Raw genomic sequence first — 23,093 nt, 5'->3', positions numbered from 1 at the left:
TGGTTCAAAGTCGGTTTCGTCACTTGAAAAACAACAACAACACCGTTGGAATTCATGTACTGCATAGAAAAAAATCGCATAGAAAAGGACCGCACAAAAACAGGTTTGACTGTATATAAAATTTGATATTGCTTCTTTCCAAGATGAAATCTCAGCGTACCGAACCGTGTTTTCAGACGTGACATCCCGTACTTGCTTAATCTCCCACAACAACTTCTTCGTAATGTCGACCACTTTTTTCTTGGTGATCTTCTTGATAGCCACCCTCTCGCCTTTGTAAATTCCCACCGTTGTGAAAACTGTGGTAGGCGGAAGGGACTCGCAGCTGAGCTGCGACCCTCTTCTAATACGCTGCTCCAATCCGAAGTTCTGTTGTCACAAGGAACGTTTCATTAACACGTTGAATGTCATGGGGGTCATCGGTGACCCACAACCAAATCGAATTACTATAGTTCGTTCAATTAAACGTTGATTATTTGAAAACATCTATATTGCTACATAATGCGATAACATTCAGCTAGATGAACACGCAATAATAATAATGCAATTCGATCAAATGATTTAATATTATATTTTTCCCATTTTGTGTACTTTGCTCTATGAAATCGCGGTGTTCAATCAAATTGAATTACTATAGTTCATTCAGTTAAACGATGATTATTTGAAAACATTTCTATATTACGAATAATGCTAATACGGTGACATTCAGTCAGATCATCGTGCAATAGTAATGCAATTCAATCGAATGATTGAACCCATTGCACTCGAAAGTTTTTCACTTGAAATATTCAATACTTCCTAATTAGATGTAGACAAGATTCTTTAAAATGAACTTGACAAGAAATCATACATAAATTAGTTAACAAAGCTATTTTCTTTCAATATTTCACGTATCGATGCAGTATACAAAGGTTGATGATAAATTCCAAAGTTTATCATTTTTCTGTATCAAATCACCTGGCGACTGGGAGTCGCCTCTCGAGTGCAAAGGGTTAATATTATATTTCTTTCATTTTGCGTCTTTTACTGTACGAAATCGCGCGACATTCAACGTGTTAATGCTAGTTTTAACCCTTTGCACTCAGAAGTATTTCGCTAGATATATTTAACATTTTCTAACCAGACAAAGACGATGTTTTTTTAATACCAGGTTTACGGAACGCGTCAATTTGACGCAGATTGAATTTTATAAACATTATTTGGTAAATGTTGTAATCGGTTTTCGTTGATCCAATTACACGAATATGAATCCTGATTGTCTATTTCTACATCTACAATTTCCAAAATCTAAATGAACGAATATCAACTTCCCCAGGAACAATAGAATAAACTGTACAATAAATGCCCGTAAACCTAGTGTTAAAGGAACTCAAAAAGAAATCACAAGTGAATCGAGAAACAAAGCTTTTTTATCCCAATATTTCACACACCGACGCATTATACATAGTTCAATATTAAATATCAAATTTCATAGTTTTACTGCATCAAATCAAGTGGCGACTGAGAGTCACTTCTCGAGTGCAAAGGGTTAAATATTTATAGATATATATATAATATTTTCAGATATTTATATCTCTTTGTTCCATATCAAAGACTGTCTCCACCTCGGATATCGCTTGGTGCAAGTTGATCTTCGAAGAGAACGGTTTCCCTATCTCCAGCAACAGCTCCTCAGGCCTGATCCTCCAGGACATGTTGTTCAAATCCGCGGATAATCTCAAGTGTCTGTACAAAACGCACGTGGCAGCGACAGCAGCGAGCAGAAAAGCTGCGAGTGCCAGGCTTGTATAAGCGACGAACGTGTAAGCTTCCGTCCTCGACGTGCAAGCAGGATCGTTCCCCAGGAATCCGCATTCCGGAACATCCGCCGGTGGCCCTTCTCTCCCTCCGGGCCAATGAATCTTCTTCCCCGGGACGGGACTGTACTCCCGGTTTAATCCCAAATAGTGCGCCACCACCTCGAACCTGGCAAACAATTTTCCTATTCGCTGAGCTACCAACCGACAGGAATTAACCCCTTGCCCTACAACAACGAGTGAGACTCGTAGTGAAGATTTTCAACATGATTCAACAAATATATGTATTACTCAGTACATTCGAATCCAAAGTAAATATTATTCCTCTGTAATCAACTATTATACTTAAAAGGAAATATAGGCATAACATATGCTTAAAATTTTTCTCGTAAATTATTAATGACAAAGTAGCCGTATCGATCGGAGTTCAGAAAGAAGTCATAGGCCAAGGGGTTAACCCCTTGCCGTCTTATTTACTTTTGCTACTAAGCTCGTGCAAAATGTTTCTATCAGCAGTTCAGAAAAAACGCAAAGAAATTATTATTTATATATATATTTGTTGAATCATGTTGAAAATCTTCATCACGAGTCTCACTCGTTGTTGTAGGACAAGGGGTTAATAATACCACAAAGATATTCTGATTATTCGGATGCTTCGAATGTTGGTGAAATTACGCGTCTGTTCAATCTTTGTCCGGATAAATTGATCAGCAAACACATCCATTTCCAGAAAGCCCCGCGGTCTATTAATTACGTTCGCTTCAGACGTATCAAAAGATCATTCAGGATATGTTAATGGGTGCCCTAACTAAATCTCCGCCGCCTATCCGCAGAGAATGCGGCTTGATTAGCATGGCAAACAGTCGAAGGAATTTCCAGCTTAATTGCCGCTGACCTTCCAGTGATGGGATCTAAATCCAGGATACTGTAGTCCGCGTCGCGGTCGCCGTTGTCGTCGATCCTCACGTGACCGGTAATACCAATGAAGTCACGGTCCCACATCCTCCTCGTGATCGAGATACCGTCCCGAATGTCGCCGCCCTCGGTTAACGTTTCGTTCAGCGCTATGCCCAGCAGATAGACGCCATCGTAAAAAGCGCCGATGAAGAAGTTCACCTGGACAGTAGGGTAGAATTGTTCTTTCCAAATTTGATGAAGGTTCGTCATCGGTGTAGACCAGTGATTTTCCCAAGCCCCATAGGGGGGCAATTTGATTTTTAGGGACAATTTGAAATTTGAAATATCACTTGATATATTTCACAATATTTACGAAAACAAAATAGCGAAAGTATTGTAATAAATATTATAATAATATTACAGTAATATTATAATAGTATTAGAATAATATTATAATAAATATTATAATAAATATTATAATAAATACTATAAAAATAGAATTAATATAAATACTCGGAAGAATTTTGCAAATAAATAGTGTCACTTGAATACTATAATTAATACGTGAAGGAACTGAAAATAATCTATTATTACAATTTTTATATAGATTACATGTCACTCATATTAACCCTTTGTACTCGTAAGGTCACTCAGTCACCACTTAATTTGATGCACCATCGTGTAAAATATCAAAGTAAAATACTTTCGTTCCTTAATTTATCGATTAAATTAATTGCATTAGTTGCAATAAACATCGTCTATATTTGATCAAAGAGTGCCGAATATTTCTAGCAGAAGACTTTCGAGTGCAAAGGGTTAAATGCTCGGTAGCTCTAGTGTTAAGCTACGCGAATTTTCCAAAGTTTACTAGCACCTACTTCCTCTCCATCGGAAAATGAGTAATTGTAGTCTGTCTGCGCCCTTTGGCGCACCGTCTCCGCGAAATCTTGGAACCGAGGGCTAGTCGGCTGTAGCAATGAAACTCGTAACAGAGCTTCGTAAGCTTTCCTTGCCACAGCGTCGTCCTCGTCGCCAACTTCCCAATCGTGGTCGCCCCAATAGGAACCCTGCGTTCCAATGAAACAGGTTTCAACCAAGTAAATGTTAACACATTGCGTACTGGTAACGAGAAATCTCGTTTTTAACACTATTCCTACCGCAAGCAGTCAAATGACTGTTTTTAAAATTTCGATTAGAATTTCCTATAGACCACGTAATTGAATCGCCTTTATACTTCACGACTTGTCCTAAAATATATGTATAAAACATTTTTCAATACTCACACCTTTCTTTGTTATTTTCTGAGAAAAATTTGTAGTCTGTCTTACCTACCACGACCGGTCATTTGACCGGCAGAACGATTTATATCTCTTTTATTTATATCTATTTTAGTAAAATCTAAATGTCGGAGATGGCCTTTACAGGTATTTTTCAATATCCTAGATTCAGCCCGGATAAATGCATGGCTTTTATATAAAGAATCCACGGGAGAAGAAATTTCGAGGCAGGAATTTTTATTTCAATTGGCAGAAGAACTTGCCATTAAATATAAAAAAAAAACTAGAGTTAGGCAAAGAAAATCAAGCAACACCCGTCACAAGTACAAGTACGGGTTCACGCGAACGGAAACCATGCCAAATAAGATATTGCACAAACAATAAGACTAACAAAATCTGTCTAAAATGTAAAAAGTACGCGTGTAGGAAATGTACAATCGACAAACCTATTTGTAAAAAATGCAGTGAAAACGAATAAAATGTACATTATATACTTCTAAATGAAAGAAACTATATTTGTATACTGTCAAATTGGCTATTATCTTCATTCTATATTAAAAAATATAAGTCATGCTAAAGAGTAGTCATTTGATTGGTCGCGGTAGGAATAGGTATACGTGGAGTGTCGGTAGGAATAGTGTTAAACATGTCTTCCAGTTTAGAAGAATTGAAATCATAGTTCCATTCACCTGAAATATTTCGACGTCGAGGAACGCCCAGTCTCCTCTCGTCATTCCCAAGTCATGAGCTGCCAGCATAAACTTCCTGACGAGAGTCCCGCGGACACTGAGTATCAACACTACGAGGAACACGAGGCAACGCATCAAATCTCCGTAAAACTCCAAATTAGTACCACGCAAAGATTAATCTTCTCCAAACAAGAATTTTTCAAACTATTCGAAACATTCACCGGGGAAGATTATCCTAATCGTCTACTCTTAACACGTTTCCATTGAGAAACTTTCGAGTAGAAAGGGTTGACATATTGCGTACTGGCAACGAGAAATCTCGTTTTCGTATAAAGACACTTAGCTATGCAATTTCGCTAATTATTATAATATTTAGAAAAATATGAAATTTGATTCAAATTGATTGTCTATTTAAAATACATTACATAACAATATATCTGAGTTTTTGTATGTACAGCAATATAAGTTGATCTCACTGAAAATTTCCATCCGAACAATTCAGTTTTCTGAAAAGTAGCCGGTACGCAATGTGTTGACGTAAATGACGTCTATAGACGTCCATTGCGCGTGCTTGTAGATGCAAACGACGTCTACAGCAGTCCTATATTTTTAGTATTATAAAACAATTAAAAGAACGTATATCACTGTTGAATTTACCCTCTAAATCCTTTAGTTTTCTTTTAATAATTGTTGAAGTAAAACAGTTACTCCAGAAAACTCCAACAAAAATAATTCGTAGCCATTATAAACTGTTGAGGCGTTCACGTAGAAATTTTTGTTCTTGTATCTTCCAATTTTGTGTTACATTAAAACAGAATGTAAATGAAGATCATGTGCAAAATAAGGTTATGTTTATAAAAATATGCCTCTTTTATTTTTTCCTAAATTATTTTCAAAAAATATCGTTGGATAAAACGTCTATAGCCGTCTTTTGCGTATCAGAGAAATCGAAGCTGAAAAACAAACGACGGCTATAGACATTTACCTTTTTTAGGGAAATTTATTAAAAAATACAATAATTTTAATCTCTAAGTATGAAATCTTGATCGAACTCCTCAAGAACCAATTGACAAAAAAAAGAAGTGTGTTTGGAAGCACTCGCCGATTTCAAAATGAGCGTCAACGCGTTAAACCTCTAATATCTACGATCTAAACGAACGGACAACGATTTCTCTAAGAACAGGTAAATATCATTAAATCTAACGTTAACATAAAAATCTCGTCAATCGATCGTTTACCTCTAGCGTACATACTGGCGTCGCGCAGATAAAAATGGTACGGCTCGTCCGCGGAGTTGCCATCGAGTTCCCTGACAAACTTCAGCAAGCCATCTTTGCGCAGGCCGTACTCCAAGTTTTTGCCGACCGTCCACGAGAACAAATCGGACCTGTCCAATATCAGCGCCACGTGGGACCATCCGAACTCCTTAAAGATGCTGGAGAAGACCAATCGCAGCCGACACTGGCAGTAGGACATCCTGGTCAGCGTGGGATACTTGCTCTTGTCCTTGAAAATGCCCTATAACGAGGGAAGCAAACGAGGAAGAGAACGCTTGAGGGCAGAAACGACGGTATCGGTTTATCCTGGCCGTTCTAACAAGGCCACGGTTAATTAAGAATACTAATGGAGTCATAAATACGCTGGGGATGAGAAACAGAGAGAAAGAAAGAGAGAAGCGAAGGTTCTCGTGTTCTTCGCGAGGAGAATACGCAGTCACGCACGCGATAATTACCGGAACGTCATCGATTAACGTTAACGAGCAAAGAGTCATGCAAACACTAGAGGGAATTGCATCCGGCGCGTCTCCTTACCGAGCTTTCGTTTTTCCACTTATTGATTCTGCCGAGGATGCCTGAGGTTACGGACAGCTCGCCCTCCGACGGTGGCTTGTCCGTTGGAAAATATTGCGATTACATAATCTGAGAGGATGTAGGTAGAGCGGACCGATCTTTTATTCATTCACCGACGAACGTGTGAACATACTTGATCGCCCATTCCTGTGATAATAGGGGTGTTCCAGTACGCCGCGAGCCTCGCGACCGGTTCCAGGGCGAACGCGCAGGCAGGGCCTATGAACGCGATCACGTTGTCCTGGAAATGCATGTCGGCCGCCAGACCTGGTGCCGTGGCCCCGCTGCAGGACGGGTAGCTGGAAATCCAGACAAATATTATAGTGGTTACTATTATTATAGACAGTGAAAAGGTGGATCTTCGGTAATCGAGAATTAGAAATAAATATATGTATTTAACCCCTTAGCGCACAGTTTTTTTGAAAAAACAGGCCAAAAAAAATCAATTTTGATATACTGCGCCTTTGTTCCATGGAAAAAGGCTATATGTTATTCTTGAATAAATAAGTGTTATAGCTTACAATCCCATGTAAATGATAAATATCGATAAAACGATTTTTTCCATTTGCTTTCGCATTGTTATTTTCACAGTTTGGCCTGTTTAGCGCGCTCGAATTAACTCGAGCGTGCAAGTTAAGGGGTTAATGAAATAATGAAACAATACGGACAACACGTAAAAAATACAACTCAATGCCACGGAGGCCAACACACGACTCTCCCTCGCTACTCTCTTACCACTCTTTTACAGACATTCTCTTCCCCACAAGCATTCTTCTCACTCGCACTCATCGCAAACATTCAGATGCACCCCTGGAAAGCTGGCCCTGCAGTCTTGGGTCCGTGACGTTGCGCAGGCCACTTTCCCTCGACCGTTTTACAGCCTGTCCTTCACTCACACTCATTCTTACATTCACTCTTCTTAAAAATACCTTAACCTACGCTAAAAATTCTAGATACTACATTATTATTGTCGAAGTTGGTGCATCGATCGTAGTTGAAAAATAAATCATAGACCAAGGGGTTAACACCTTCAATAATCAGCAATGCAAGTTCAACGCTAGAACTACCGAGAAATTCAAGTAACTATCTTCTTCTAGAAACTATAAAAGTGTATTTATCAAAATCTCAATTGATTTATATTGTAATTATCCTGTTACCGAATCAACTTCAGCCGTTCCTCAAAGAAGCGTCTGTATCTTTCCGATAATCGTACAGGAAGAAATCAAGAATGGGTCTTCCGGTAATACATCTCAATCACCGCGATCGATATAGAAATCCTCAAGATTCTTACGTTTCCTTATCTTACCCCGTATATTTGATCAGTCGAGAACAACGCGGGAAAAGGCGAGATTAACGGGGAAGGGGATAAGTGATCGTTCACCCTTTGCCTTACAATAACGTGTCAGAATCGAACAAACGTGAACATTACTCGATCCCTTTGAATTCAAATTTAATTATTATATTCTGTAGCAAACATTGATACAGGGTATACCTCCGAATCTGCTCTTTCTCTTAATAAATTCTTAACACTTAGCCGGCCGCACATTTATCGCATCGCCGTTAGAGAAAAGACAGTTTCAAACTAACAGTAGAAGCATCTGCTTAAACCTTTGCACTCCGAAGTTTTTCGCTAGAAATATTTCAACATTTTCTAATGAGACGAAGACGATATTTTGTGAAACCAACTCGACGAGAAATTCACGCGAATTGACGAGCAAAGATATTTTACGTCAATATTTCTTAGATTGATGCATTATGTGAAGTATAATATTAAATATCAAACTTTACAGCTTCACTGTAGGAAATTAAGTGGTGACTGAGAGTCACCTCCCGAGTGCAAAGGGTTAAAAGATTTTAACAAAAGATGATCTGGTAAATTGGGAAGGGAGAACAGTGGAAGCAATTGTTTCTCTAAAAGTAGCATCGATATGTATTCCTGTACAAGCATCGGAATGATAATCGCGCGTACGTGGCAGCGGTCGGTAAAATGTTAACCCTTTGCACTCGGGAGGTGACTCTCAGTCACCAGTTGGTTTGATAAAATTATAAAGCTTGATGTTTAACACTAAACTTTGTATAACGCGTCACTGTGTGAAATATCGAAGTAAAATAGTTTTGACCTTTAATTTATCGATTAAATTATTTACATTAGTCGCAATGAGCATCGTCTAGATTTTACCAAAGAGTGTTGAATATTTCTAGTGAAACATTCGACATTTTCCAATGAGACATAGACGACACTATTTAAAACGAACTAATGAGCAAACATACGTCAATTAGGAAACAAAGCTGTTTTATATAAATATTTCGGATATTGATGCATTATACAAAACTTAATACTATATATAACACTTTGCAACTTTGTTAGATCAAATCAAACGGAGACTGAGAGTCACCTCTCGAGTGCAAAGGGTTAAAACTAAAAGTGTACGACGATGGGTAACCCTTTGCGGACGAATGTTGACGCTTTGCCGAGATCAAACTTTCATATTTCGAATACTGAGTTACCAACGAATGATTTAATAACTCAAATAGCGAGGAATCAGTGCATAGTTTCCCTTTTCTCTATTATTGCCTCTCGAGTGCAAAGGGTTATTAACAAGCTAGTACCGATCACAGTTGAGAAATAAATCGTGCAAACGGTTAATGGACTGAAGGTTACTCTAGTGTCAAGGGTCAACTCTATCGCGACCCTTACACCAATATTTGCGTCGGACGTCTGCTTCCTTACTCGAGATCGCAATCTCCTAGGAGCGCGTGCCCGTTTTTCGGCGATACGACGCGATCGGAGAACAAAAAAGGTGGCCCTGTAGACAATGGTTATCGGGACCAAACAATATATCGCCGAGGAACAAGTGTAAACGACTTGATGGATGATCACGTTCCGGGCAGCAAACATTGCACGATCGAATTACCGGGTCCAGCGCAGGGGGGGCGACGACGGACAATCGAATCGGCCGGGAAGAGGATCCGCGTTTCAACCTGGCAGGGTGATCGATAATTGGGGGGGTCACGGAGTGCTGTGTCACTCCAGGTGTAACTAACAATTTGACATAATGATAGATCAATCGTGCCGATGAATGGGCAATGATTGGACGCTGACCGGTACACGAGGAATTATCGTCTTCGGCGATCTTCGGCCTTCGCTCCCCTTCGTTAACGAATCGTAATGCGCCGACCCCCGCCGAGGAATTGAACATTTCGCTTTAGAGAACATCTTCGCCGTGATTCCGACCGGATTACTTAACATTCTGATCCGTTTTTTATTGAATCCCGCGAATCCCGCCGTTAGCTGTAATTCGTAAGCCTGACTCACGCTAACGCGGACTTCTGTGGCGCGAGCCTCTTTTTCACCCGTAAATTGAAACACCACGCGTAGTTTTTACGCGATCTGATTTTAGTAACTAACTTTAGTATTAGAATTTATTTATTTCATTTAGAATTTTTAGAATTTAGAATGTATTTTATTTAGAATTTTTAAAATTTAGAATTTATTTTGTTTAGAATTTTTAGAATTTAGAATTTATTTTGTTTAGAATTTTTAGAATTTAGAATTTATTTCATTTAGAATTTTTAGAACTTAGAATTTATTTTATTTAGAATTTTTAGAACTTAGTATTTATTTTATTTAGAATTTTTAGAATTTAGAATTTATTTTATTTAGAATTTAGTAGCTAAATTTATATATTTATATAAATATAAATATGTATATATATATAAAAATAACAATATCCGTAAAATTAACTCCATTTACTTTATGTAAAATATAAGATTGCGTCTGTGAAATATGTGATGCTGGTAGCGAACGTGTTAACACGTTGACTGCCACGGTGGTCACCGATGACTAGAGCTTCGAAATTGCTGAAGAAGGATTACAATAAAAAACTTGATCTCAAATAAGAATATTTAGTAACATAAGTAGCTAGATCATAGCGTGATATGACTACTGTGATACTAAATCATTAATAATTATTTTCAATATCATTTGCCTTTGTTATAGAATAAGTATTACTATTCAAAACGCTATAAATTCTCGTGGCAGTCAACGTGTTGACTACCTATTTTTTCTATTTTTTCAGTAGTTTATTCAGTTAACAATGAAATAGGTAATCTGTTATTAGTTAACTGATATAAATAATGGATTGCTCGTTGGTAAGAGTGATATCGATGACTATTTGCCAGGACAATGTGACTACCTATTTTTTCTATTTTTTTAATAGTTTATTCAGTTAACAAAGAAATAGGTAATCTGTTATTAGTTATCTAATATAAATAATGGATTGCTGGTTGGTAAGAGTAATATCGATGACTATTTTCCAGGACATTTAACACTAGAATTACCAGTGAAACTGTCTTTTTGAAATTTCTCTGTAGGAAATGGCGCAACTATTGAGATTTCAATTGATTTGCAGTATAGCTTCTGTATTACTAGATCAATTTCTCTAGTAATTTCTCAGAGAATCATCCGTTATCTTTACAATAACTGGAAAATAAATTAATGAGTTCCAGTATTAAAGGGTTCCTTTTCGAAGCGACCCACGCAGAATTTGGACGATTTCATTTAACAATGGCGGATCCAGTCGCAATCGGAGGCCCGGATTTTTTCATGCAAACGTCTGCCCAATTGAATTAATGTAATGACATGGAAGCGATGGTGACGCGTGGTCAGAAGCGGATCAACTTACGCAGGGTCGGCCGGTATCTAGGACAAAACGCGTCCCCCCGTTTTCCCTTCTGTTATATTTTTCCGGACACGGAACACCGGCGACCGATTTAACCCCTTCAGGACCAGCCTCGAGTGTCACTCGGTCATGCTTGATTCGCGGAATAAATCAAATTGACCGTCCTATCTGAGCGATAGACGATAATATATCAAACTTTCGCTTGCGATCTAATACAGCGTCGCGCTGGCTGTTTGCTAATTGACGATGTAAAAAAAAACGGTGAATTTTCTGTGAAAAGGAGGCTCGAGAGAATAAAATAAATGTTTCTCGTAACTCAACTTCTACTCTAAGAATTTCTGTTTAGTGTTTAGTGATATAGTAATGTTATCAAATTACTTATTCAGTAATATAGTAAAATTATAGAATTACTTATTCAGCATTATTTATAACATAGAAATGTTTGCGAATAATCATCGTTTAACTGAGTGAACTATGGTAATTCGATTTGATCGAACGCCGCGATTTCATAGAGCAAAATATAGAAAATGGGAAAAGTACAATATTAAATCATTTAATTGAATTGCATTATTATTATTGCGTGTTCATCTAGCTGAATGTCAACGCATTATGTAGCATTATTCGTAATATAGATATGTTTTCAAATAATCATCGTTTAACTGAGTGAACTATAGTAATTCGATTTGATTGAACGCCGCGATTTCGTAGAGCGAAGTACAGAAAATGAGAAAAATATAATATTAAATCATTTTATTGAATGCTCATTTAGCTGAACGTCAGCGCCACTATGTAGCATTATTTGTAATATAGATATGTTTCCAAATAATCATCGTTTAACTAAGTGAACTATAGTAAATCGATTTGATTGAACGCCGCGATTTCATAGAGCGAAGTACACAAAATCGGAAAAATCTAATATTAAATCATTTGATTAAATCGCATTATTATTATTGAATGTTCATCTAGCTGAACGTCGCCGCATTAGGTAGCATTATTTACAATATACAAATCATTTCAAATAATCACAGTTGGACACTTTGACTGCCACGGCGGTCACGGATGACCGAAGCTTTGAAATTACAAGAAAATAATTATGACTTGGAAGATAATTGATTTTGAATACAAATTTTCCATAACGTATATAACTAAATAATAGGGCAATATAAAAATTTTCATATCAAAGAATTAATAATTTTTGCTTCGTATCTTTGCTATAGAAAGAATAAGTGATACATAAAACTCTGAAGATTTTCGTGACAGTCAACGTGTTAACTCTTTGCGCTCCAGAGGCTCCTCTGAGTCACCAAATGATTTGATACAGCAAAACTGTAAACTTTGATACTTAATATTAAACTTTGTATAAAGCATCAATGTACGAAATATTGAAAGAAAATAGTTCTCTTCCTCGATGCATGTGAGATTTCTTATTGTCAACGCATTATGTAGCATTATTCGTAATATAGATATGTTTTCAAATAATCATCGTTTAATTCAGTGAATTATAGTAATTCGATTTGCCGTGGGGGACCCCCACGGCATTCAACGTATTAATATAAAAGGATCCCGACGTGAAAGCCGGACGTCGAACGGTAGTCCGATTCTAAGGGATGACGGAGGAAGTTCCGTTACTCACCTTCCTTGAACTTTGCGCAGTTGCACGTTGTGTACGTTCAGAAAGTCGTTCACTTCGGCCAAGGCCAAGTCGACAGCTGGACCGCATCTCTCGAGATCGAACGGGCTGTTCAGATGGGAGGCCATCAGGACACCGACGTTGTAGATCCTCGGGGAGTTCCCATGATCCGCTGCGTGAATCCAGACCGAACGACGCTCGGTGAGAAACTTTGTGGAACTCTTTCCGCGCGAAATCGAAATCGACGGATCAAAAGAAAGGGAGGGACATCCGTTGGAAAAAGGGGAATTGAAACGCCGACGGTTCTCGCGCGCTGGCGAAGCATCCCCAATCGGGACTCAAATGGGCAAGAGTCGTTCTCCCGTTGCCGGCCGTCGAAATAAATCGCACAGAAACGATGATTATTTCATTCATAAGCGCAACTGCTCGTGACACCGAAAAAGGGTCGGCAAAAGGGACGCGACATCCCGACGGAGAATATATTCCGAGCGTTGTTTTCGGGGATCTGCAGATCAGCAGGATTCTGCTCGTTTTAACATATTTATTACCTCGTGGCTCGTCTATTCGATTAATTCGGTATAGACGTTACCGCTAATGTAGACGTTATTGATTAAACTATTTGCAAATAGACCTTTCGAAGAGTGATCGATAATGAATTCGATAGAACCTTTAGATTCGATAGAACATTTAGGCAACTGTCTAAACAGAACTGTAACTACATCTTCTATGTCTTCAATTGAACTCGTTCAATTTAATTAATTTAAAAACTTTCGTTTGTAAACACAAGAACCGTAATGGAGGGATTGCGGATAATCAGATTTTAACCCTTTGCGGACGAAGATTCTTTGGAATGTGCGAAACCTTCAACGGATGAAGCTAAATTACATACCGCTTGCTTAAACAATAGAAAAAACGGAAACTTCATGCTAATCTCTTGCTGTCCGAGTAATTGAATCGTTTGTCTGCGACTTAGTCTTCCAAATATTAACGTTTCATCTCGAAACGTCGACATTCGTCCGCAAAGGGTTAACACATTGCGTACTGGTAACGAGAAATCTCGTTTTTATATAAAGACAACTAGCAACTTCGCTAATTACCACAGCATTGGAAAAAATATAAAATTTGATTCGAATTGATTATCTATTTAAAATATATTACATAACAATATAATATCCGAGTTTTTCTATGTATAGTGATATAAGTTGACCTCAGTGAAAATTGCCATCACAATTCAGTTTTCTGAAAATTAGCCGGTATGCAATGTGTTAAGATTACTAAACAACAAAAGAAAAGATGAACAGAATAAAAAGCAATAAGCTAAGTGAAAAGATCTCATTCGGTTAGCTAAGTGTTAACACGTTCACGAACGTGAATGCTATAGAATTCATCTTCATTGTGACGCCAAATGACTCGGATGCTATAACATTCAAATTTATCAGCCACATAGTACGCATTTAATTCTACGTAGCCTTAATTTTTTCACATTGTCACGCATTTTCGGAGAACTGAAGTTGCATTCTATTTTTACAGCACATTAACACTAGAACTACCGTACCAGTCAAAATGATATTTCTATTGTCTTGTTTCACAATTATCGATATCTCAAAAGCATCGAATATTCGAAATGATCTTGAAAATAAATAGCTTTGACTTGGATACTATAATGAATGTCTCAAGAAACTGAAAATAATCTATTAGAATTTTTATAAGGATTACACATCAGTCGTATTAAATCCTTAGCACTCCAGGTTGTTTTGTAATCTATCAACAACTGCAACTAATTTTTATAGCATTCCTAGCGAAAATTAGAAATGCTATAACATTTCTTCGATCTTTTATTTTCCTTGTTAGCAGAAAATTTGGATATGTGGAAAATCGAATAATTTTAGGGTAGTTTCTTTAAGATTCATTAAAATATTTAATATTACAACTGGTGCAATATTCGAGCGTACAGAGTTGAAAGGGTTAAATCTTCGGTTGTAGTGTTAAAATTCTTACTGTCCGCGAACGTGTTAAGAGAAACCTATCTCGAACAATGTAAACTCGACCAACTTCATTGGAATCATCTATTTGCATCGAAGTAATTCGAATCCGATAAGACAGTTTCATTGTCAAGATCTGCACTATCAAGATCTACATTAAGAGTTTCTCTCGATCCACGTGTCAAGCCCGAGCGCAAAAACTTCCGCTCCGTTTCCCGACGTCTCGAATGTTTCCACAGAAAAGGAATTCCAAAGCCGCACATGATCTTACCGAAAGAAACGTTGGCCGTGGCGATCGCCCGAGATATTCCAATAACGATCAGAAACTTCACACTCGCGGACAGCGCGCTTCGGCGCGGATCTTCCATCCTCGTCGCGGTGATTTCAGCGGCGCGAAGCGTAACGTTCGACCGACATCGTTCGAAGGATTACCGAGAGATGATTGGCGTCGAGTGAATTCGTGTGTCGCCTGTTTAGGATCGCAGGTGACGCGTGTTCCTAAGATTGCCCGGCGGAATTAAGCGAGTCATGTGACGGAGCGCCGGCTCGGACGCATCTAAACCACCCCCGGAAGAGATTCACCCTTATATGCCGACCGACATAACGCGCTCGGGGTGATCCAGCGTAATCTATTAGGACGTCCGATAACTCGCTCGTGTGTCAACGCGCGACGGCCGGGACGCGTTCTTCCGGGGAATCCCGGGTTCACGACAGATTTGACGTGGTACAGGCAAAATACTAAGGGAGACATGCATTTGGAAGTTCTGGTACATGCGCTTTGCCGATGGGCGAGCTCGCGGGGCAACCCCGGCCGCGTCTACGCATGCCTCGGAGTCCGCGTCCTCCCTCGATACTCGATACAAACGGTATCTGGATCCTCGATACAATTATTTCGAAAAGAACCGGCCTTTATTGATCGAATTTTTCTAAATTGCGCGAGGACGCGCGACTTCCGTCCCGTTGCCACTTCAATCTTCGCTTCGCCCTCTTTGAAGACCGGGGATACTCCCGCGGAGGCTCGCGAGTTATGCATTCAATATGTTAAGTAACTATTTCCATTTACTCGAGGACGCTCGGTTCTTGTCGGAGTATTCTTTCTCCTCCTGCGCGCAGATCTCTTCATCCAGGAGAAGCTCGAAGTTGCCCAAGGCTTCCGGGAGCGGGCATTTGTTCCACCTCACGCTGCGGTTAATAGAATTTGCTGGGAACTGTGGATGATCGTAGTCGTTTCGGGATTCTGTAAGGGTTTCTTACTCTGGCACGCCGTCCGGAGGAAGCACGATCGATATTATGTTGTCGATTAACTTGTACTTCAGGATACGGTCGTTGACGGTGGTGGACGTTAGCGATGGCGACGCGTTCACCTGAAATTTAAGGGAAAGACTCTCAGTGTTGGTATTATTGGACGAAGGATCTTTCCCGCGAAGCGTTTGCACTGTTCTGTTTATGCTTTCTCAGCTGATATTTCACGACAACCCCGTTTTCACGGATAGGGGTATACCCTGGTGTAATTTGAAACTGAAAACGAGTGGCGAGGTCCTCGACGCTTTGCGTTGGGGGAGCAGAACCTCCTTAGCCACGCTGCATGCCCTTAATGTGTGAACTATTGTTTGAGACTTGGGATGGACACAGAGTACAGGTCCTGTTAGGGTACCAAACATGTTGCAATATGCGCTGATGGGTTCGAGTCTTCTTCACTGTTTGCTTGAGTGTATCTGGAAACCTTAAACGACTCAAGCCATCACTCTTTACGATGCTGCATGGTTATAAGAGTACAGGTCCTGTTAGGGTATTAAACACGTTGCAAAATGAGGTGATGGGTTCTAGTCTTTTAACTTTTTATTCAACACGTTGACTACCACGGTGGTCACGGATGACCAGAGCTTTCAAATTACTCGATAATAATTACAATTTGTCAGGTACCTAATATCGAATGGAAATATTTCCTAATTACTAGATGACAGTGTAACATAAGCATTGCGCTACCAAACAATAAGTAACTATTCCTCTTTACCTTTAGAGTTTTGTATCGCTTATTCTTTTGTAGCAAAGATAAAGAGGAATAGTTACTTCGCTACAAAAGAAGCGATACATAAAGCTCTGAAGATTTTCGTGTTAAGTGCGACATGTATCTGGAAGCCTTAAAAGACTCGAACCCATCACTTGTTGCGATGCTGAATAGCTTGAACGTGTACGAGGATTTTTAGAGTAAAGAATCACAAAGCGATGGAAGGACCTCTATAAGCCACGGTTTCAGCTCGTTATCTATGATGATGTCGTAGCCGTAGCACTCGAAGCAGTGCCGATCATTGGCCATCACCGGAGCAACAGCTTTCAACGAGTGCACGATGCACCAGGTGATGTTCGCGAACAGCTTCTCCGTGACTGCTTTCCCACGTGTGCTCTCCAGGTACAGTCTCAGGTTGTGCACACTTAGTTTGCCGCCGTGTTTAGAATTGTATTCCTCCTGAAACATAAATTTCTTGATTAACCCTTTGTCCTGTAATTCCTTTCTCGACTATGACCGATACGACCACTTTATCATCGATAACTTACCGAAAAAAGAGAACAGTTCTAGACATACTCTAAATCTGTGTTTGCTCTAAAATACAGGATGTCGCAAAAGAAACGTTGCCACACTGTATTAACTGAGTTGTTTACCTTGAAAGTAGCTTAAATCTATTTTTCAAAAAAGTCAAGTTACTCGTTATAATAGTTACAATTCTACATAATCTTTTTATTGTTTAATAGTTCTTTTTTAAGTGGACTTCAACACTTGCAAAATAAACGGTTCAACTGGTGGAACGCTGAATTTTATTTTTTTTATGTATGACAACATTTTTTGCGACACGCTGTATAATAGTTGAAAATTTGTTTCACAACCGAAACAATGATTAACTGCTGGACTTCTAGTTAGTTTCAATATTAGTTAAGTATTAGTCTACAGTACTCACACCATGCTTTTGCACGGACACATTCGTGAGGTGTATGTACATGTTGTCCAGTTCTTGTATACTGGTGTCGTATTTAACAGTGCAAAATCGGCAGAAACCGAGCTTGAATAAATACGCCTTCAGCGGTCGGAAAGACGTGATCAGAACGTATAATCGTAGATCGAATTTTTTACCACCGATTAGAAGGGGATTATCGATGTACCTATTGATTCGTAACGAAGTTAATGAGTTTCCTCTGCCTTTTCTTTGTTTAACTAACAAATGAGCTGTTTATTTTGAAAGTCGCGTAAGTCCATTCTTCGAAGAGATCAAGTTAACCGTTACAATAGTTCTAATTCTACATAATCTTTTTATTCTTTAACCCTCTGCGGACGAAGATTCTCTAAAAAATACAAAACCTTTTGTAGACTCTACCAAATCACACATCGAATGCCTAAATAATGTAGAATAAGGAAATTATGTACTGGTTTCTTACTGTTTGAGTATTTGAACTATTTGTTTTGCAACTTAATATTACAAACATGAAAGTTAGATCTCGGCAAAGTGTCGACATTCGTGAAATGACAGAAAACCGTCAGCAAATGAAGCTAGATTATGTATCAAGTGCGTAAATAATATTGAGAAAGTAAACTAAATACCGATGTCTCGCTGTTCGAGGAATGAAATAATTTATCTGCGACTTCATATTGCAAATACGAAAGTTCCTCCGCGAAGAGCTAACAGTTTTCGAATCTTTTTCAACTGGACTTAAGCCACTTTCAAAATAAAATGGCTCAAACGACCGCACACCTGGATATAACATACGATTCCTTCGTCAAATTCGGATTGAACGGGTTCTTCGCTTCCCGGGACCATTTCTTCAGTTTACTCAGTTTGTTAATTAAAAAGATTCCAGCGCCCTGCGACTTGCCGCACGGTTTCATGATCCACGTGCTTTGCGGTGACTTCCGGTACTCCTCCACGAACATGTTGTAGTCTACATCACGATCAACCGTTTGAGTACCGGAGCTTTTTTAAAAAAACACAGTCGAAAAAAGCGCAATAGCGCTCCTTTTATTTCATGTCGAGAAAAGCCAAGCAACGCGACAGCGTTTGTCTTCACACATCGTATACCGGCTAATTTTCAAAAAACTGAATTGTTTCCGATTTTCAGCGAGATCAATCTATATCACTACACATACAAAAGCTCAGATATCATATTGTTATGTAATACATTTTGAATAGATAATTAATTCGAATCAAATTTAATATTTCTTTTAATGCTGCGGTAATTAGCAAAGTTGCATATCTCAGTGTCTTTATATAAACGAGATTTCTCGTTACCAGTACGCAATGTGTTAATACTATTATGTAATTGCGTACTGGTAACGAGAATATTTTACAAATTAATATATATATATATATATATGTAGTTTTATATAGTATTTCATAATTTTATATCGTTTTATACTGTTTTATATAGTTATAAATTATTTTATATAGTTTTAATTCGTTTTATATAGTTTTATATATGTGTGTATATATATATATATATATATATGTATAATATGTATATATATGTAATGCTATATAAAACTGTACAAAACTATACAAAACTATATAAAGCAGTATAAAACGATATAAAATTATGAAATACTATATAAAACTATATATAACTATGTAAAAGAATATAAAAACTATATAAAAAGGTATAATACTACATAAAACTGTATAAAACTATATAAAATTAATATATATATATATTAATTTGTAACAGGTAACAAGGAAATACAAAATGTATTACTTGGATTACTTATATACAAAAAAAGTAGCAATACGAGGTACATGCGTCTGAAAAGTTGACCGCGTTTCGTCACATTGTGAGTGCACCGTAAGTGGTCCGTATCGTTGAAATGCGCTGAGTGTTTCCGACATGAAATCTGAAGAGCGCGAAAGCGGCGCGTGGGACTTAGACGTGGGACTTAACACATTGTTAACCGGCAGTTTTACGCAGAAGCTATGCTATGTCACCGGTTATTATTCCGTAATTAAATAGGGAAGTGAAACAATCTGAATAAGCTTCAATATGCGGTCAAACCTATTTTCGTGCGGTCCTTTTCTATGTGATTTTTTTTGTGCGATTTTTTTTATGCGGTACATGAATTCCAACGGTGTTGTTGTTTTTCAAGTGACGAAACCGACTTTGAACCAGTTCATCGCAAGAAGATGCGCGTTTTGGACTACAACCAAAATTTCCCCATGTATGGGAAATTGAATTTTTTTAAAACGATTCCATGTGTAATTTAATTATTTATTTTGTTTGAAAGCACTTTCTCACTGTTTCGTAAATTTCTGAACATTCTTTTTTATGCGGTCCCTATCTACCGCACAAAAACAGGTTTGACTGTACTTGCTTTTTGATTTGCTGAATCTTCTACTAAATTTGAAATCAATGTTAGATTGGAGCCTGCCTCTGTTCACCGTCACCGACCGGTTTGATCCTGACAGGGTACTGTCCCCGTCGATCCTTGAAACACGTGCTGGAGAACGACGCCATTAAGCTTAACTGGAACTTTCAAATGTCTCTAATTCACGATATAGTCAAGGTAGAACAGGTGTTTAATTATTTATTTTGTTTGAAAGCACTTTCTCGCTATTTCTTAAATTTCTGAACATCCTTTTTATGCGGTTTCTTTTACGCGGTCTTTTAAATAAATTGAACACTTTACTTTTGCAATATTCTTCACTGCCCTGCGCTTCAAAAATTGAAATAGTCAATGCTAGTGCGAGCACAAGTTAACTCGTGACCGGTCAACAATGCGTTAACCCCTTGCCGTACAATGACGAGTCAGACTCGCGATGAAGATTTCTAGAATACTTTAACAACAATCGATGTTACTCATTGCCCACGGATCAAAGCAAACAACTACTTTGCTATTATTATTGTATTATCTTCAAATAAAATTTCCACTTGAAGTAGAATGGACAGTTTTGTTGCATTTCTTTCAAATTGTCGATAGTAAAATGGTACACGAGCTTAGTGGCGAAAGTAAATAGTACGCCAATGGGTTAATCATAAACGGGGAGCAATTAATAATTATACTTTGCCTGCTGGCAAGACGAATGTGACGGGAATGAAATCTAAATAGAGATATTTCCCTGGGCCGTCTCCTCTTTCCGCCAGCGGATTCCCTTCGCGTTCCAGTTCCTTCCGGTACCTTTTGATATTTTTCACCAGCAGGTCCTTCCGCGTGAGCTCGTAATGATTCGGGAAATGATTGATCATCCTGGGGAGAACCGGGCAGCATTTAGGTAATAGCTATTGACATTCATCGCTATTTCGGAAACTAAATAACGTACTGTTTGTCATCCATCCTATATCCGGTTTCCACGCTGAATATAGTTCTACAGGATTGAGTGGCTGCCCTATAATAATAATAATAACAGCTATACAGCCAATATTTCTTCAACCGATTCCATCGATGAAATTGATCTAGCAAGTCTCGTGTTCTTTTCGTTACCAATAGAAATTCCAGTCGTCCTCCGGCCCGACTTGCACCAATCCTCGTTTTTCGAAATTGTGGACTATTATCGATTTGTCAACGTCCGTGCAAAACGCTACCCTCTTGTCCGCTCCGCTGGCAGATATTCTGTATGGAAATAAAATTCGACGAATTATGGGTCGGCGATGATTAAATTCGAATTCAATACGATTTGATTAACATGTTCAGTGTTATGGTCATCGGTGACTCTCAACCAAATCGAATTACTATAGTTCACACAGTTGACCGTTTGCACTCCAGAAGTTTTTCACCAGAAATATTCAATATTTTCTAATGAGATACACAGACGACATTTTCTCAGATTGAATTAACACGTTGAATGCCATGGGGGTCACCGGTGACCCCCAACCAAATCGAATAACTATAATTCATTGAATTAAACGGTGACTGTTTGAAAACATTTTTATATTATAAATAATGTCACCTAATGCACTGACATTCGACAAGAGAAACATGTTATAACAATAACATAATTCAATTCAATAATTCGATATTATATCTTTTTTCGTTTCCCGTATTTTGCTTCGTGAAATCGTGTGGCGTTCAACGTGTTAAGAAATCTCACATGCATCGAAGAACAGAACTATTTTCATTCAATATTTCGTACATTGATGCATTATACAAAGTTTAATATTAAGTATCAAAGTTTACAGTTTTGCTGTGTCAAATCATTTGGTGACTCAGAGGAGCCTCTGGAGCGCAAAGAGTTAACACGTTGACTGCCACGAGAACCTTCAGAGTTTTATGTATCACTTATTCTTTCTATAGCAAAGATACAAAGCAAAAATTATTAATTCTTTGATATGAAAATTTTTATATTGCCCTATTATTTAGTTATATACGTTATGGAAAATTTGTATTCAAAATCAATTATCTTCCAAGTCATAATTATTTTCTTGTAATTTCAAAGCGTCGGTCATCCGTGACCGCCGTGGCAGTCAAAGTGTTCAACTGTGATTATTTGAAACGATTTGTATATTGTAAATAATGCTACATAATGCGGTGACGTTCAGCTAGATGAACATTCAATAATAATAATGCAATTTAATCGAATGATTTAACATTAGATTTTTCCCATTTTCTGTATTTTTCTCTATGAAATCTTGCAGCACTTAACGTTAACATATACCATATATGGTACACGCGAATTTCGGTAAGAAAATATTTTTAACACGACCGCCATGAGAATTTAGAGCGTTTCGTATAGCATTACTTGTCATATTATAATAGTGGCAAATGGTGTTAGAATTTATTAATGGTTTGGTATCATATTTCTTAAACTATACTATTATTTAGTTACTCGTCTCATTAAATTACTAAGTTATTTTCATTTTACCTGCCATAATTGGTGGATATACTTAAATTTGCGGTACGTTTGCCTTCAGCGGTAGCACCGGACGCCATAACACACGTAAGTTAAATCGATTCGCCGTGGATACACGGAATTTCAATATTTTGTGATCCTGACTTAATTAACCCTTTGCACTCGACAATATTTTTCATTAAAAATATTCATTACTTTCTGGCTAAATATTAACGATATTTTTCGCAACTAACAATTGATTATCTTCTATAAATTAAGAGACAGAACTATTTTACTTCGATGTTTTATGTGTTGATACGTTACACAAGGTTTAATATTGAATTGAAAGTTTGAAAGTTTGTTGCGTCGAATCAGGTGGCGACTGTAAGACGCCCCACGAGTGCAAAGGGTTAAAGATCAGATGGAAAATCATTTCTGATCGTGTCAGCTTTAAACGGTAAATATTTGTTTACAATATTTTTCATATTAAT

The 23,093-nt window shown here is 38.0% G+C and overlaps 1 protein-coding gene across 1 annotated transcript in view; it reads right to left on the bottom strand.

Annotated features, from left to right (window-relative positions):
* Positions 1–23,093, bottom strand: part of LOC116434595 (atrial natriuretic peptide receptor 1) — a 26,435-nt gene extending 3,342 nt beyond the window's left edge. The window contains exons 1-18 of the mRNA XM_076366219.1: positions 22,636–23,093; positions 21,258–21,386; positions 21,097–21,162; positions 20,845–21,023; positions 18,547–18,733; positions 17,758–17,959; positions 17,040–17,270; positions 16,058–16,167; positions 15,867–15,985; positions 12,825–12,993; positions 6,643–6,808; positions 6,471–6,545; positions 5,898–6,177; positions 4,660–4,769; positions 3,572–3,760; positions 2,692–2,912; positions 1,605–1,965; positions 161–369 (exon numbers count right to left, since the gene is read on the bottom strand). Of these exons, the coding sequence (XP_076222334.1) occupies positions 161–369; positions 1,605–1,965; positions 2,692–2,912; positions 3,572–3,760; positions 4,660–4,769; positions 5,898–6,177; positions 6,471–6,545; positions 6,643–6,808; positions 12,825–12,993; positions 15,867–15,985; positions 16,058–16,167; positions 17,040–17,270; positions 17,758–17,959; positions 18,547–18,733; positions 20,845–21,023; positions 21,097–21,162; positions 21,258–21,386; positions 22,636–22,703 (3,071 nt within the window). The 5' untranslated portion in view covers positions 22,704–23,093. The remainder of the gene's footprint in view (positions 1–160; positions 370–1,604; positions 1,966–2,691; positions 2,913–3,571; positions 3,761–4,659; positions 4,770–5,897; positions 6,178–6,470; positions 6,546–6,642; positions 6,809–12,824; positions 12,994–15,866; positions 15,986–16,057; positions 16,168–17,039; positions 17,271–17,757; positions 17,960–18,546; positions 18,734–20,844; positions 21,024–21,096; positions 21,163–21,257; positions 21,387–22,635) is intronic.

Source organism: Nomia melanderi, chromosome 1, assembly GCF_051020985.1.
Source record: "Nomia melanderi isolate GNS246 chromosome 1, iyNomMela1, whole genome shotgun sequence".
NCBI classification, from domain to species: domain Eukaryota; kingdom Metazoa; phylum Arthropoda; class Insecta; order Hymenoptera; family Halictidae; genus Nomia; species Nomia melanderi.
This window is presented reverse-complemented; position numbering and strand designations above follow the sequence as displayed.